General features: G+C 44.5%; 1 protein-coding gene across 4 annotated transcripts in view; it reads left to right on the top strand.

Moving 5' to 3' along the window:
- fam189a2 (family with sequence similarity 189 member A2) overlaps window positions 1-16,413 on the top strand; it is a 109,541-nt gene extending 93,128 nt beyond the window's left edge. For all 4 annotated transcript variants that reach the window (XM_041186785.1, XM_041186784.1, XM_041186787.1 and 1 more), the window contains 4 exons: window positions 5,108-5,177; window positions 8,998-9,156; window positions 14,445-14,734; window positions 15,571-16,413. In XM_041186785.1, the coding sequence (XP_041042719.1) occupies window positions 5,108-5,177; window positions 8,998-9,156; window positions 14,445-14,734; window positions 15,571-15,780 (729 nt within the window). In that variant the 3' untranslated portion in view covers window positions 15,781-16,413. The remainder of the gene's footprint in view (window positions 1-5,107; window positions 5,178-8,997; window positions 9,157-14,444; window positions 14,735-15,570) is intronic.
- The last annotated feature ends 1,466 nt before the right edge of the window (window positions 16,414-17,879 follow it).

Here is a 17,879-nt window from a genome sequence, read left to right as displayed (position 1 = left end):
ATCCCCAGTTGAATGGAAAGGCTGAGGCGGCAGTGAAAATCGCCAAAGGACAGGTCAAGAAATTGAGCGAATCGAGCACGGATGTATACAAGGCAATTCCCGAGTGGAGAAACACACTTAACTGAAGGCATGGAAAATAGTCCAGTCCAAAGGCTAATGTCATGCCACACCCAAACTACTCTGCCAATAGCAAAAAATCTACTGAAAGCAGAAGTAGTAACAGGCAAGTAGAAAAAAATCAAGCTTAAAAGGCAGAAAGCCAAATTTGATTTTGACAAGACTATTTTTGTATTCGTTCATGGGATGTGGGCAGTGCTGGCTGGACCAGCATTTTTTGCCCATTCCTAATTACCCTTGAGAAGGTGGTGGTGAGCTGCCTTCTTGAACCGCTGCAGTCCCTGTGGTGTAGGTACACCCACAGTGCTGTTAGGAAGGGAGTTCCAGGATTTTGACCCAGTGACAGCGAAGGAACGGTGATATATTTCCAAGTCAGGATGGTGAGTGGTTTGGAGGAGAACTTCCAGGTGGTGGTGTTTCCCTGTGTCTGCTGCCCTTGTCCTTCTAGATGGTAGCAGTCATGGGTTTGGAATGTGGTGCAGACCCAGTCTAGCAGCTATGTCCTTTAGGACTCGGCCAGCTTGATCAGTAGTGGTGCTACTGAGGCACACTTGTGGTGGGCATTGAAGTCCCCCACCCAGAGTACATTCTGCGCCTTTGTCACCCTCAGTGCTTCCTCCAAGTGGTGTTCAACATGGAGGAGCACTGATTCATCAGCTGAGGGAGTATTTGGTAATGAACAGGAAGTTTCCTTCTCCATGTTTGACCTAATGCCATGAGACTTCATGGGATCCAGAGTTGATGTTGAGGACTCCCAAGGCAACTCCCTCCCGACTGTATACCACCGTGCTGCCACCTCGGCTGGCTCTGTCCTATTTTCAAGCCAATTGACCTTGATAATATGTTCCCCCTCCATAAAACATTTGGTGAGGTCAGCGGAATGGGAGTGGGAAGCCCAATTTTTAATCAAACGTTTTAAGGGCAGGAAGGAAGGGGGGTTGTACTTTGGGGGCTGCCCTTTGTTGATTACAGGTCGAATCCACCCTTGCCCACCTGATCTACTCAAACCCTCCTGGCCCAAGGCCCCAGACTTAGCTGCTCTGGAGATCCATGACCCTTGACCTTCTCTTCCTTCTGCACTCCCGGCAGTGGCCACTGACACCTTCCTGGCGCTGTTGGGACTGATGTAGCTGCAGCTACAGTGGGTGGGATTTCCATCCCAATAAAGGTCCCAGTCGGCCCTTGTTATTCCACCCCATGGCCCTTTATGGTGGTGGAGCGGGTCGGCGTGGAGTATATCGGGAGCCGAGCCATCCGCACCCTGCCCCCCCGCCCCGGCATATTATTCTGTTCATTTCTTACATGTGAACAATTCACCCATGATCGTATCTCAGAGTTCATCCCAATCCCGTTATTCACTCTTTTGGCATTTGCTGTGACAGGCCACAGGTCACAAAGGTAGTGATCAGCTGCAGGAAACCTGCATGGCTTGTTTCTCCACCCTCTGTAGTCCAGCAGGGGACTGAGGCCAGTGGTAGAACCACCATCAATCCATGGCTATTCAGCCTATCATGCTGGTGCTTGCCTTTCAACTCGAGCCTTTGCCATTATCACCATAACTCTGAGATCACAGGTCTCAGAATAGGACAAGGATCAAAACTGAAGCCTTCTTAATTTACACAGGTGAATATTGGGTCAGCCATGACTAAGTGGATCACAGCCTCACCTCTGAATCAGAAGGTTGTGGGTTCAAGTCCCACTCCAAAGCTTGAGCACAAAAATCCAGGTTGACGCTCCCAGTGCAGTACTGAGGGAGCGCTGCATTATCGAGGGTATCATCTTTCAGATCAGATGTTAAACTGAGGCCCCGCCTGCCCTTTGAGATACATCCCAAGGCACCATTCCAAAAAAGAGCAGCGGAGTTCTCCTTGGTATCCCGGGCAATATTTATCCCTCAACCAATCCTCAATGAAACAAAATTATCTGGCCATTGTTACATTGCTATCTACGGGAGTTTGATGTGTGCAAATCGGCTGCTGTGTTTACTACATTCAACATTGAACATACTTCAAAAATACTTCATTGGCTGGAAAGCTCTTAGGGATGTTTTTTCTTCCTTTGCACAGTTATTTTCTGCTGAGCCAGAGTTTTCCTTTCGGTGTAACTTCATTAAGTCCCTCAGTAGGAAATGCGTGTGTATCACTGCAGGGTCAGTCAAGGCCACATATACACTTCCTACCGTATTGTCTGGAATCACAGCTCAATGATCCGTGTAGAGCTGAAACCAGCCCTCCCTCCATCTCCACTAACCTCGACGTAATAGCAGGCGAGAATAATCATTATAAAATGTTAATAATCTCACATTTGTTTTTAATCCTTTATTCGCTTCACTGGCCTGTCTCTCATAGCTCTGCACACAGTCCTTCTAGTGATATGGGGAGGAGTAAGTGGGGCAGGGGGCAGTGGGTGGGCGGTGTAAGGGGAAAGCAGGGGAGTGGAAGTGGGGAATGGGAAGTGTAGAGGTGGAGGAGAGGCAAGTGGGGGAGGAGTAGGGGAGGGGAGTGGGCAGTGGAGTGGGTGAATGGAACTTGGGGGAGGGGAAGTGTGAGGCAGGGGCAAGTGGGGAGAATTGCAGACCAACCTCCAGGATATTGCTGGGAGCAACAAGCTGGAAGAAAAATCTTTCAACTCTTTTGCTGCAAAATTGTTAGCGTTAGAAAGAAACAGGCCGAGAGACAAGAATTATCCAATCGGGTAATAAAGCTCCTGCTTGTGTTCTGATGGGCCACGGGAAGGCTCTTGCTACGAGGTTGTACATGTTGGGCGGCCATTGGGAGGAAGGTGGGGGTGTGGCATTTGGAGGGAGGTGCTGAAGCTCCAGGTTTACACCCAGCCCTACCTGAAAGGCTTTTCCGACACTGACAGCAAGACGGCGGGTGCCACACTCCTGGCACGGCCTGTACCTGCCATATTTAATGAAATAGCAGCCATTTTCTGCCTGGTGAATGGGACACGGCTGCGTCCAATTTCTGGGCCACAATTTCCACCCCATTTGTTGACGTAGTTACAACAGGAGAATGAGCATGGGCAGCTCTGAGGAAATTCATCCAGGTAACCCTGGCGCAGTTGACACAATTGTATGGATGCCCTTGAGGTCAGAGAACTAAAAATAAAAGATTGTTTCAGTCAATAACAGAAGGGTCAGTGCTACGCTATTGCTAACTTCTGGCATTCAGATATCCATCTATGTTTACAAGGCTGAGGACACGGGCAGCCAGTAAAATCCACAGGGATATTTATTTCCCTGATTTGTTTCAAGGTTTTTGAGAGGCAATGAGAGCCATTCTGACTTAGTGTAGTATCCACCAAGTCCATCATTCAATTGTTAGCAGATCTGTCTTCGACTGCCAAGGCCCTCAGTTCTAGAATTCCCTCCCTGTACCTCTCCCCCTCTCTCTCTCCTCCTTTCTGATGCTCCTTAAAACCTTCCTCTTTGACCAAGCTTTTGCCCACCTGTCCCTAATATGTGGCTCAGTGTAAGATATTTGCCCGATAACATTGCTATGTTAAAGGCGCTATATAAATGCAAGTTGTTTCTGCTGCAGCCAATAACATTAGACACAGCAGTAATTTCAAAACAAATTATATTTGTCTTCTAATTTACAATGCTATAAGAAACGTAAGATCTTACAGCACTGACAGGAGCCATTCGGCCCATCTTGCCTGTTCTTTGTTCAATTAGCCCCACCCCCCACTGCTCCTTCCCCCCATAGCACTGTAAATTTTTCCATATTAGCGAAAATAATTTGCACTAATTCTGATCCACTTTAAATCACAAGCCTGGATAATAGACATTTAGCAAGTGTGGTGCCCAGGATTTCGAAGTGTGGTGCCCAGGATTATAAGCTATTTTAAATATTGAGCTTTTTAACATTGATCACCTGAAACTGCGTGCTTAGTGATGGACAGTACGGGTCCTGTAAGGGCTGATGCCGCCAATCTTTTCTTCGTGCATTTATGCATTTTCTGAATTTTCGGTGAAAAATTGCATGTGTAGATCTGTATCCTAGCACAGTGCATCAAGGCTTGTTGATGCTGTAAACCGACACTTCCAAATAACGAGCAAGACCTTGCATTTCTATAGCGCCTTTCATGACTTCAGAGCATCCCAAAGTGCTTTACAGCCAACGCAGTACTTTTGAAGTGTGGCTACTGTTGTAGGGGAAATGGCAGACAATTTTCACACAGCATGATCCCACAAAAAAGAAATGTAATAAAAGCCCAGGTAATCTTTCTTTTTAAAAGGGACGTTGATTGAGGGGTTAATATTGGGCTAGGAAGTAAACTGCCCCGCACTTCTTTGATTGGCTGTGGGAACTATACATTGACCTGAGAGGGCAGATTTTTTTCTATTTACTCTTTCATGGGGTACTGGCAAAGCCAGCAGTTGTTGTCCATCCCTGATTGCCCTTGAATTTAGGCCATTTCAAAGAGCAGCTAAGAGTCAACCACATTGCTGTGGATCTGGAGTCACATGTAGTTAGATTTTCTTCCCTAAAGGACATTAGTGAACCAGGGTTTTTATAACAATCAATGATAGTTTCACAATCACCATTACTGATTTAAATTCTACCAGCTACTTGGGCCTCTGGATTACTAGGGAAACAACGTTACCGCCACCCGCCACCACCCCCCCCCACCCCCCCCAACCCCATCCACCCCGCAATCTTCCCCCTCTGAAAGAGATGGGGCCTAGGTTTAAAATCTCACCTGAAAGATGGCACCTCTGACATTGCAGCACTCCCATGGTACTGCACTGGGAGTGTCAGCCTGGATTAAGCACTCAAATCTCTGGAGTGGGACTTAAACTCACAACCTTCTGACTCAGAGACAAGAGTGTTACCAGCCGAGTCGCAGCTGATACTGTTTATGCCCCTTACAAGGTGCAAAGTAACCATGAGAAAACCTCCTGTGATTTTAAAATATCTCTTTGAAATTGCAGAGGACCTTGGACATATTCTATTTTAACTTGACAGTTTTATGTTACCAGGTTTCGAGCTTGCAGGTCACAGAGGTCATGGATGGGGCATCTGAAAGAACATCAAGTGGGACATCAGATGGTAAGGCAGTAGTAACAGCGCATAATCCCACCCCCTCAGGGTCACCAACACTGATGTGTTTCCAGAGGTTTCATCATGTGACCTCCTGCCTCAAAATGCCCCACCTCTACATTCCCACCATTGGTCACTTGCCATGTCAATCTCCCTGATACGTTACCTTCTCATGGCCCTTTGGGAAGCAAGCAGCTTCTTCATGACCCAGTTAGATGATACTTGATACTTGACTGTCAGTCAAGCAGCCTTTTCTCCCCCTTGTCTGCTAACTTTATAACTATTAAACAGATGTGTTCAAATATTTTATTTTCACTGCCTCTATGATTTTTCTCCTGGGTTTTTCTTTGCAGCAGGTAGATCCTTAATCCCTGTGTACTCCAGGGCAATCCTGGGGAGTTGGTAGTCCCTACTTCTACCCAGTAAAGGCAGTTGAACCACTGAGTAAGTCTTCAAAGTCTTTGACTTCGAGATGTAACTGGCACAAGGCCACACAGGCCAAAGTGTTGGCCATACCTGTAGATTTTGTAGCTGTTTATTGAATTCCTACCTTCTCCCCATCCAACACCCTCTCAACAAAAGCATTAGATACCAGGCAATTTTTACCTTCCAGTATCTCTAAGCATGTCGAATGCATTTTCCCCATCAACCGAACAGGATCAGCTATTATTTCTCTACTGACATGGCACGTGTTTTGAATACAGATAAGGAGAATTTTTTTCTGAAATGCGATGCCTGAAAGGGTGGTGGTGACCTTCAAAAGGGATTTGGATAATTGCTTGGAAAAAAGAAAGAAAAAAGCAGGACAATGAGGAAAGAGCTGGCAGTCTTGGAGGGAGCGTGGTGTGATGGAAGGATGATGGGACTAACTGGATTGCTCTTTCAAAGCGCTAGCATAGGCACAATGGACCTAATGGCCTCCCTCTCTGCTGTATGATTCATTATATGAACGTACAAACTTACGAATTAGGAGCAGGAATAGGCCACTCGTTCCCTTGACCCTGCTCTACCATTTAATAAGATCATGGCTGATCTGATTGTAACCTCAACCCCACATTCCTGCCTACCCTTGATAACCTTTTCACCCCCTTATTAATCAAGAACCTATCCATCTCTGCCTTAAAAATATGCAAAAACTCTGCTCCCACCATCTTTTGAGGAAGAGAGTTCCAAAGACTCTCAACCATCTGAGAGAAATATATTCTCATCTCTGCCTTCAATGAGCAACACCTTATTTTTAAACAGTGACCCCTAGTTCTAGATTCTCCCACAAGATGAAGCGTCCTTTCCACATCTACCCTGTCAAGACCCCTCAGGATCTTAAAGGTTTCAATTAAGGCATCTCTTACTCTTCTAGATTCCAGTCGAAACAAGCCTAACCTGTGCAATCTTTCCTCATAAGACAACTCGCCCATTCCTGGTATTAGTCTAATAAACCTTCTCTGAACAGCTTCTAATGCATTTACATCTTTCTTTAAATAAGGAGACCAATACTGTACACAGTGCTCCTGATGTGGTCTCACCAATGTCCTGTACAACTGAAACATAAACTCCCTGCTTTTGTAATCAATTCCCCTCACAGTAAACAATAACATTCTATTAGCTTTCCATATTACTCGCTGTACCTGCATACTAACATTTGGTGATTCTTGCACTAGGACAACCAGATCCCTCTGAATCTCAGAGCTCTGCAATCTCTCACCATTTTGATAATAAGCTTCTTTTTTATTCTTCCTGCCAAAATGAACGATTTCACATTTGTCCACATTATACTCCATTTGCCAGATCTTTGCCCAATCACTTAACCTATCTATGTCACAATTTATTTTCCTACCTATCTTTATGTCATCAGCAAATTTAGCAACTACACCTTCGGTGCCTTCATCCAAGTCATTTATATATAGCATATATATATATTATATATATATAATAGCAAGTTCTTCAGTGCTGATAGCTGTAAGGTTGCTAAACTAACAACAGGTCACAAGAATACATGCCATTATACCAATCTAGAATTAAAAGTAGAGTTGGATTTCACCAGTTTAACATTTAATTTTTATCTGTTTTCTTCTTTGTCCTTTTCCAGTCATTTTTCTCTCTCTTCTGTCCTCAAAGTTGTTGATTCCTTGCCAGGATTTGCCGCCAAGTATTTGTTGCACCCTGCAAACCCCATATTGCAGTGTCCTATTCTTTAACATGAGCTCCAACAGTGAGGGTCAATGGGCCGAGTTGGGTGAAGCCAAAATTGGCAGGGCTCCGGTCAGCTGACTCAATAAAGAACTGGGGTTGGCCTCATAATTTCCTCAACTCTAATGTTCCTGGCTGAAAGCTTCACCCTTGACCTTTCTATTGCCAAGCTTGATACCAGCTGCGACTATAGAGTTAAAACTATCATGAAAAGGTGAGATGAATAGGGTGGTAGGGTGAGATGCAGAGGGGTTGGGAGGAGGTTCGTGTGGAGCACAAGCACCAGCATGGACCTGTTGGCCTGAATGGCCTTTTTCTGTGCTGTAAATGCTTTGTAAAACACTGTTTGGTCTTTCTCTATATCAGAAAATAGCATTCTGTTACCACAATCCTATTTCATTGAAGTATAGAAAGTACTGTGGCATGGAAGGAGACCATTCAGCCCATCATGTCAGTGCTGGCCAAAAAGAACAAACAGTTTGATTCACCTTCCAGCTCTTGGTCTGTAGGCCTGTAGGTTATGACACTTCAAGCATGTATACAAGTGTTTTTTAAATGTGATGAGGGTTTCTGCCTCTACCATCCTTTCAAATCCTCACCACCCTCTGGGTGGAAGAATTTCTCCTCAATTCCCCCCTAATCCTTCTACCAATTACTTTAAATCGGTACCCCTGGGAAATAGATTCTTCCTTACCACCCTTTCTTGGCCCCTCATAATTTTACGTATCTCAATTCAGTCTCTCCTCAGCCTCCCCTGTTCCAATGAAAACAACTATCCAATCTTCCCTCATAGCTAAAATTCTCCACCCTTGAAAACATCCTTGTAAATCTGCTTTGCATCCTCTCTGGTGCGTTTCCCGTAATGGAATAATAATAGTAATTTAATAATTCAATCAGCCTTCTCCATGGTTCAAACATTAGAAGATTTATCCCTTTTCAAATGACCTTCTCTCCACTTCTTTAATGTTTAGTCTAAGCGGTACATTGTTCTCAATTCAACATGTGCTTTGAGAGCTGCTGTCCGTGCTGTTCTCAAGCAGCTCTCTTTGGAGTGTGAGGTCTTCTCGGGTTGATTTATGCCCTGATTTCTCCCTCCCAAAATCACGCCACTCAGTGACAAAACATTTGGGTTTCCCTCTGGTCCTGCCCTTCATGATAGTGACCTTGGGGAAGCTCCAACGTGCTGTACTGTTGATGTGAGTACTTTTTGAAGTGTAGTTACCGTTATAGTGTAGGCAACACAGTGGCCAATTTGTGCACTCAATTTCAAAAACCACTGAGTAATAAATTACCAGATAATCTATTTTAATGATGTTGGTTGAGGGATAAATATTGGCTGAGGCCCATGGAGAACTCTGCAGCTCTTCTTTGAAATAATGGCCATTAAGTCTTGAATGTCCGGTGGAGGGGCCTTGATTTAATGCCTCATACGACACCTCCAACAGGGCAGCACTCCCTCAGTACTGTGGAGGGAGGTGATATCTTAGATTCTTGGTGCAAGTCTCTGGAACGGGTCTTGAGACAATGACCTTCTGATTCAGAGGGTGAGGCTAATCTATGGCTGACAGTGTCCAAGGGAGCAATGTGGCTGGGGTTACCGCTTGAGATACATAATGTGATTATCCCCTGCATTGTTTTACAGATAACAATCCCCCGAGCGGTTCTCTCAACGACTCACTGCAACTCTGCATCGTGCACTCCTCCCGGAGCAGGAATTCTGAATCAGGATGCAGGAAGTCGAACAGGTCGGGTCTGAGAGGATCAAGCAGTGACCCACTGCTCCAAGAACTAGTTATAGAAGGTAACAAATGGAATGCGAGGGAGGGGAAATCCTTGTGCTTTGAACATTGCAGGATCTTGGTTAGATCACACTTGGAGTATCGTGAACGGCTCTGGTCTCCATTACTATAAAATGGCACCAGAGAATTGGGTCCAAAAAATATTTACAAGAATGATATCAGATCGTGTGTGGTTATTATTATCAGGAAAGACTGAACAGGCTGAGTCTCTTTTCTCCAGAAAAGAGAAGACTGAGCGGTGACCTGTTAGAGGTCTGAAACAATGAAAGGGGTTCAATAGGGCAGGTAGGGAGAGAGTGTTTCCTCTTGAGGGGAGGACCAGAATGAGGGGCCATCAATATCAGAGACTCACTAATAAATCCAATAGGGAATTCAGGAGAAACCTCTTTACCCAGAGAGAGGTGAGAATGTGCAGCTCACTCCCACAGTGAGTGGGTGAGATGAACGGTATAGATGAGTTGGATAAACACGAGGCTGAAAGGAATAGAAAGATATGTTGATGGGGAGAGGTGAAGAGAGGTGGGAGGAGGCTCGTGTGGAGTGTAAACATCAGCATGGATTAGTGGGCCAAATGGTCTGTTTCTGTGCTGTAAATTTAAGGTGCTGGGCCTGTTATGCCACATCCCACTTGTCCTGATTTTGCTGAAATTGCCCACAGAGCGTAATTTCATACAACTGCAGTTTATTCACACTGATTCCTCCCATTACACAATCCCTCCGTGCAGAGAAGCAAAACTTCACAATGGGCAGAATTTTTACCTCGGTGGGCGGGCAGGCACTCGACCCGCTTGAGCGTGAAATGACGCGCGATGACGTCAGGCGAGCATCCCAACGTCAATGTGCGGTCACACGATAGTTTGGTCGGCAGGCACGCGCGGAAGTCGGCAGCATGCCCGCCGACAGTTAGAAGGCCTATTAAGACCATTAAAGTATTAATCAACTTAAATTTTTTGCTGCCCACCCAACTTTATGGTTGGCAGGGCAGGCGAAAAGGCCAAACAGCCTTTACACTTTTTAGGAAACCTCATCCACGGGCGGGATGAGGCTTCCAACAGCAAATAAAAATAAAATAAAAAAACTTACATCTCATTCATAATACGTCCCTGCTGATGTGACAGAGTCACATGAGGGGACATGTTTTTAACATTTAAAAATTCTTTATTTTTGTTTTTCAGAACCTCTATCCCCCTGAGGCAGCTCTGTGCCTCAGGGAGCTTTTCCAACGCACTGCCACATGCATGTGCGAGATTCCCCACTTACCCCACTTGCCCTCTTCCACCCCAACCTCCCCCCCCCCCACCGCCCCCCCAACACACAGGCAACGTTGAGCGCTGCAGCACGCATTTCACATTGGGCGGGCCTTAATTGGCCCACCAGCGGGAAATCGTGGGCCAGCTCCGATCAGGGGCAGTGGTCGGCTTCCAGACTGTCCCCGCCAAGCCCACCCAACAAAGGGCAAAGTTCTGCCCAATGTCTTCATTAATTATTGCCTTCTTGTGATGCAGTAGCTCCTGATATTGTTTTCTTTGCTGTTAAATTGGGATTAATTTACTTTTTAAGAAACATGAGCTCCTGATACAGAGCTTTGCGCATAGAATCACGCAACATAGAAGGAAGCCATTCAGCCCGTCACCCCTGTTGCTGGCTCCTTGAAGGAACTGTCCAATTAATCCCACTGTCCTTGCTCTTTCCTCATATTTCTGCAAAATTTCTCTTCCATAATTATATATCCCTTTGAAAATTACTATTGAATCTGCTTCCGCTGTCCTTTCAGGCAGCGCATTCCATGTCACAACAACGCAACATCATAAGATTGTGAGCATAGGCTGGCAATTGGAGTGGGAGGTTAGGTGGCATCCCCCACAAGATGTTCTGTCTGTACATCAAAGTTTGGGTTAAAGTGTTGGCATAGTGTCCCTTTAACAATGTCTACAAGGCCAACAACACTCCTGCAAGTATGGTCAAAGTGGACAATGTACAGGTCAGATTGCATCTTGAATATGATGTCTTCAGTATACTGATCACTGAGAAACAAGAGAGATAGTCAACTTCTAGAGGCAGCACTGGAGCATCCAGAGGTTGATCCCTAGTCAGAGGCTGGAACTAAGAGGATGGACAGAAGGGACCCGGACTTCCTGATCCAGAAAGGAAACCTCTGGGAGGTCAATTATGACAAGAGATGGACTCATTAAGGTTATCGTTGGAGGTCATAAATTCAGAACTGTCACCAAACTGGATACAGCAAGTGATTAGGAAGGCAAATAAAATGTTATGGTTTATTGCAAGGGGAATGGAATATTAAAATAGGAAAGTTTTGCCTCAGTGTTTTAATGAGACCACACCTAGTGTACTGTGTACAGTTCTGGTCTCCTTACTTAACAAAGGATATAATTGCATTAGAAGCAGTTCAGAGAAGGTTCACTTGACTGATTCCTGGGATGAAGGGGATTATCTTATGAAGAAAGGCTGGACAGGTTGGGCCTGTGCCCATTGGAGTTTAGAAGAATGAGAGGTGATCTTATTGAAACATGTAAGATCCTGAGGGGACTTGACAGGGTGGATGCTGAAAGGATGTGGAAGAGACTAGAACTATGGGACACAGTTTCAAAATAAGTGGGTCAGTTTAATTGGACATTTAACTTGGAGATGAGAAGAATTTTCTTCTCTAAGAGGGTTATCAGTTTGTAGAATTCCCTTCTCCAGAGAGCAGTTGAGGCTAGGTGATTGAATATTTTTAAGGCTGAGTTAGATAGATTCTTGATTGACAAGGGAGTCAAAGGGTATCGGGGGTAGACAGGAAAGTGAAGTTGAGGCCACAATCAGATCAGCCAAGATCTTATCAAATGGCAGAGCAGGCTCGAGGGGCCAAATGGCCTACTCTTGCTGTTCACATTTTTGTAATGAATCCAATTCAATTACTGCAATGTCTGTTTTCTTTGATTCACCAATATTATTATAAAGAAGTTTACCTGGCAGAGGTCTTTAAGATTACAAATGGGTTCAATAGGGTGGAAGATGTTTCAAATGCTCAGGGAGACTAAAACTAGAAGCCATCAATATAAGAGAGTAATTAATAAATCCAATAGAGAATTCAGGAGAAACTTCTTTATCTAAGGAGTGGTGAGAATGTGGAACTCACTAACACAGGGAGTGGTTGGGGTGAATAGTATAGATACATTTAAGGGGAAGCTGAATAAACACATGATGGAGAAAGGAATAGAAGGATATGTTGATCAGATGAGATGAAGCGGGATGGAAGGAGGCTCATGTGGAGCAGAAACACCAGCATGGACCATTGGGTGAGCTGTGCAGGGTAGAAGGTGGGAGACTGGCCAGGAAAGCATTGGAAAAATTGAGGCTGGAATTAACTAGGACACAGACAAGGGGTTTCAGCAGCAGATGAGTTGAGGTAGAAGGGCAATGCTACAGAAGTAGGTGGTCTTAGTGATGGAGAGAATATGGGGCTGGAAGGTTAGCTCATTGTTAAACTGGACAACAAGATCACAAACAGCCTTGTTTAATTTGAGATGCTGATTTTCTAGTTTAGCCCCAGAATGATAGTTGTCCACAAGTGATCACAAGTTGCTAAAGTGATCAAGAGGGTCACATTAGGTTAGAAACCAGGAAACTAATAAGTGTGAGGTTTGTAAATGTTATTTGAAACCTGAGATTAGGTTACGACCTTGAAATTACTTCCTTGTATCTTATTAATTAAATAAACTTTCATTGTATGCAAGGGCTTTAATTTCATGATTCTTCCCTTCCCTGTAGCAGTTATGAGGATTAATATTTGCAATGGCACCATTTTCCGGTTGACCCCCAAGGAGATCATCCACAAAAATTCTTGAGTAGCTGATGTCTCAGAGGCTCTGCTCTATTTTGACTCCCAGGGACCTGCTACAATAGATGTTACCCCTACCCTAACTTGCACCAAGTCCTGGTCAGCCCTCGTCTGTGCTCACTGACCTACATAAGGCAATGCATCAAATTTAAACTTTTCAATCCTGTGTTTGAATCCCTGAATGGCTGCACCCCTCCCAGTTTGTATATCTCGAACCACTACCCTGTGAACTGGCAACACTCACATCCCATGAACAAATAAAAATAAATTCCTCCAATTCTGGTCTCATTTGCATTCCTAATTTTAATCACCCCCCCCCCCACCACTATTGGTGGCTGTGCTTTCAGCTGCCTGGACCATAAACTCTGGAATTCGCCCCTTAATCCTCTCCATCATTCTGTCCTTCTATAAAACCAACTTCTTTGACAGAATCTGACCTGATGTCTCCTTATGTGGCTTGGTATTAAATTTTGTTTGAAGCACTTTGGGAGAGTTTAATACATCCAAAGTGTTGTAGAAATGTAATTTGTTGTTGCCTGATGCCTAATCCAGTGGGACAGATTCATTTTAATAAATGGAGAAGTAATCCCTCTTGTCTTCAGAGGGTGGTGCAGATGTACGAATCCCAGTCAGAACCCTGCCACTCTGAAGGGGGGCAGCCTGCAGTGCTTCATGCGGTGGGAGTTTGGGGGGAAGATTGATTTATGATTTTCCCTCATCAGGAGACAAATGCCTCTCATTCAGAGGGTTGATTCCCCGTCAGGATTAACTACCCCTGACCTCTTCTTGGGCCTGCACTGGACCTAGGAGGTAACATATGCACACCCTCAGCGAACATAGTCCCAACATGGGTACGTCTAGCAGTGACCAAATAAATCACTTGGGTCGGGGCTGGAGGTGTGGGGGCTTTGGATAGAAAGGTGTAGGGCACAAACTCTCCCCCTAGGGGTTGCCAACTCTGTATTCCTGGAAATTTTATCTCGTGACCACCAGCTGCCAACTGCTCCACCCCCACACCCACCAATGGCTGCCCAATACGTCAATCTTTATGATGCTCCGCCTTCCCCCACTGATTGGGTATGTAAAAACAGTCTTTATAACCTGATTGTATGACTTTCCTCATTGTCCCTGTGATAATTCTCTCTGGGTTGTTACTTATCGCAGCATCCTGGAGATTCATCTACAATTCCTGACGACTCCAGGGCAATCCTGTAGAGTTGGCAACCTTATCTTCCCACCTCCCTTGCGCCCCCCCCAACCCCAATCTCCTAAATCACATTTGGAATGTAGTTTGCATTAGGTAGAAACATAAAGGAAACATAATTCCTGTCCTGCCCCACTTCCCTTGTGTAATGTGCCCAATTTGATCCTTTCCCACATCACTTCAGCACATGTTTGCACCACCCCCATTGCGTAACATTCTCATCAAATTCTTTCTGTTTTGCTCAGAATTAGTGGTCAGCTGCGAAGCAGCGACACAAACGGACGAAAGGCCAGAGGTGCAGGTTGTGACCTTGCGAAAGGGTCACAGGTCGGGAACCCCCAAGTCAAGGCCCAGGTCACTGGTAGATTATAGCAGCTATAGAGACACCAAGTTATTGGTTGCTAGCTTCTTGGAGCACTCATCATGCACAATGACCCCTGAGGTGCAGGAACTGGTAGAAAATATTCGATCAGTTTTGCAGTCCGATGAGGAACACATGGAAGAGGCAGTGGCAAGCGCCAACATACTCGATCAGGTACGAGGCACTCATCGCAACTGTGTTAAATTTCTCTCTCTGTCTTGTTAGTGTTTCTGAGCCACTGCAGGATCTATCAGGACAAGGAGGATTCAGACGCACAGCGGAAATTAGTTAGATTGGCAGATGATGTCAAACTAATTGGGGATGCAGGAGAGTCTGAGGGAACAACAGAAAGACTTAGCCAGAAAATTGTGAGTTCAAATCCCACTGCAGGGACTTGAACCCAAAATCTAGAATGAAACTCCAGGTGCTGTACTGTCCGAGGTGCAGTACTGTCTGAGGTACCGTCTTTTGGATAAGACATTAAATCAAGGACCCATGTGCCCTTTGAGGTGAACATAAAAGGCCTCAAGATAGTACTGAGGAAGAAAGGAATACCTGTTGCTGTGCTCTGAAATTTGATGTAAAATATATTTTCTTCTGATGGATTCTAGACAAGCTGACAGTAATTTTAAAAATTCTTTCATGAGATGTGGGTATCGCTGGCAGGGCCAGCATTTGTTGCCCATCCCTAATTGCCCTTGAACTGAGTGACTTGCTAGGCCATTTCAGAGGGCAGTTAAGAGTCAACCCCATTACTGTGGGTTTGGAGTTACATGTAGGCCAGACCAGGTAAGGGTGGCAGATTTCCTTCCCAAAAGGACATTAGTGAACCAGATGGTTTTTTTTTACAACAATCAATGATAGTTTCACGGACACCATTACTGAGACTAGCTTTTATATTTCTGATTTATGAATTGAATTTAAATTCCACCAGCTGCCATGGTGAGATTTGAAATCACATTGAGCGCAGCACAATCATAAGAGCATTATCTGTTTTTCTTTCCGGATAGGCGATCACCAGCAGCTCCGAACACAGCACCTTGAGCAGGGAGACACCTCAGACACAAGGCCACGCGCGACTACTCCATCTTCAGAGTTGCGGAGACCTGAGCACATTTGCTGATGCTGAGTCAGAGATGGGAGACAGAAGCAGAGAGCACAAAAGCCATCAGGAGAGGCCCCACAGTCTGATCGGCGTGATACAAGAGACTGTGCTTTAAATACGCAGGACATTTCAAGAGTGCAATTTGAGCCAGGATGCAGCTTCACACCAGCAACTAATAATGCCTGGAAGGGAATAAGTCTAAGGATGAGAGTGCAATGTGAGGAAAGGGGAAGACTGACATAGAACCATACCTAACATGTTGGAGAACAAACTATGCAAATATAGCTTAGGAGATTCAGTGAAAAACTGCTCAAAATGTGCTTAGTTCAATGGAAAATGATGAAATTTGTCCTTTATATTGTAAAATGTCATGGTGTTCAAAAGCATCTCATGTCTCTGGTAAGCCAACAATCCTGATGACTCCCTAACCGCCCTGGTTCATTAAAGAGAAATCTACTTCTCAATACCTGTTCCTTAGGTCTAATCAAGTCAAAGGGCACTTTATTTAAAAACAGCAAATGAGGAATTGCCAGGCCAGGCAAAGCAAGGCAGTAACATGAGAACAGGTTTAACACTAATGTTTTCCCTTTGTTTCTTATTGTGTTGCTCAGAATTACATGTCCTTTGCATTTTGTAGTACTGTTTTGTTTAAAATTTAACAAATGAATTAGTGGAATTTTAATCTTTAATGTTATATATGTATAGAGAAAAATATAGATTATATATAAAAATAAAACCCTGCAGCTTATTCCTGTTCCTTAGGACTGTAACACAATGCAGTGTGACACAAACACCTCAACACAGTTATCAATCTACTATGGCGACCTATAGATGCCTGTAAATTACACAAAAAGTAGTGCCTGATCTCGCCCAACAATGGTGAAAATTTCCAATGTCACTGCTGTATATCTGTTCCTTGCTCAATGATAAATTGTTTATAACTGTGCCAGTTGTGCCTCAGTGAGAAGTACTCTTACTCCTGAGTCCGAAGGTTGTGGGTTTAAGTCCCACTCCAAAGACTGGGCTGAGACTCTCCATGCCCTGCTGAGCGAGTGCTGCACTGTCAGAGGTGCTGCCTTTTGGATGAGATGTTCAACCAAGGTCCTATCTGCCCTCTCAGGCAGATATAAAAGGATCCCATTGTTACCATTTCGAAGAGCAGCAATATTTATCCCTCAACCAACATCACTAAAACAGATCAACACTGTTGTTGCTAGGAAGTTGCTAAAGGCAAATTGGCTGTCAGGTTTCCTACAACAGTAACTACAATCCATTGGCTGTTAACATGGCCTGAGGTCATGAAAGGTGCTATATAAATGCAAGCTCTTCAAATTTATAAGAGATAATAAAAGGAAATATTGAACAGACTGGGGCCATTTTCAGGATGCAGGATTACCTGATAGAGGTGAAGGACTGTAACACACTTTGGATCACTCAGCAGTCGTGAAAGGCGCTGTATAAATGCAAGTTATTTCTTACCGTGGACAAGCACACGTGCTTGTAATTGTACTGAAAGCAGCATCTGCTCTTCCCCAACATAGAGGAAGTTTTCCAACATCACTCATGCAGCAAACTGTATATTTATTCCCTACAAGCTAGTTCATGATATTGCTGCATATATTGTATGACACAGACAGTATTCTGCCTTAACCCACCTCAAGAACAACTTGTCTGTCTGTACCAATGGAATTTTACTTACATTGCATAGGGGAGACAGTGACATAGTGGTAATGTCACTGGTTGAGTAATTCAGAAGCCCAGGCTAATGCTCTGGGGACATGAGTTCAAATCCCACCACCACCACAGCAGCTGCTGGAATTTAAATTCAATTAATAAATCTGGAATTAAAAGGATTGTCTCCACAATGGTGACCATGAACCTATCATCAATTGCCATAAAAAAACCTATCTGGTTCACTAAAGTCCTTTAGGGAAGGAAATCTGCTGGCCTACATGTGACTCCAGAACCATAGTTGACTATTTTGCAATGGTCCTGTGAAGCCACTAAGCTCAAGGACCATTAGGGATGGGCAACAAATACTGGCCTGGCCAGTGACACCCACATCTCATGAAAGAAAAAAAACGAACTGCAGGACTAAGGTTCCTCATTGATGATCAACTTTCTTTATGCAGAGAGAATGGTGGATTTCAGTACATCGCTATAACTCCAAAATAGTGCACTAGCTCACTGTGTCATTCAGTTCCTCAAGCGAAA

The sequence above is a fragment of the Carcharodon carcharias genome, chromosome 4, assembly GCF_017639515.1.
Source record: "Carcharodon carcharias isolate sCarCar2 chromosome 4, sCarCar2.pri, whole genome shotgun sequence".
Taxonomy (NCBI): domain Eukaryota; kingdom Metazoa; phylum Chordata; class Chondrichthyes; order Lamniformes; family Lamnidae; genus Carcharodon; species Carcharodon carcharias.
This window is presented reverse-complemented; position numbering and strand designations above follow the sequence as displayed.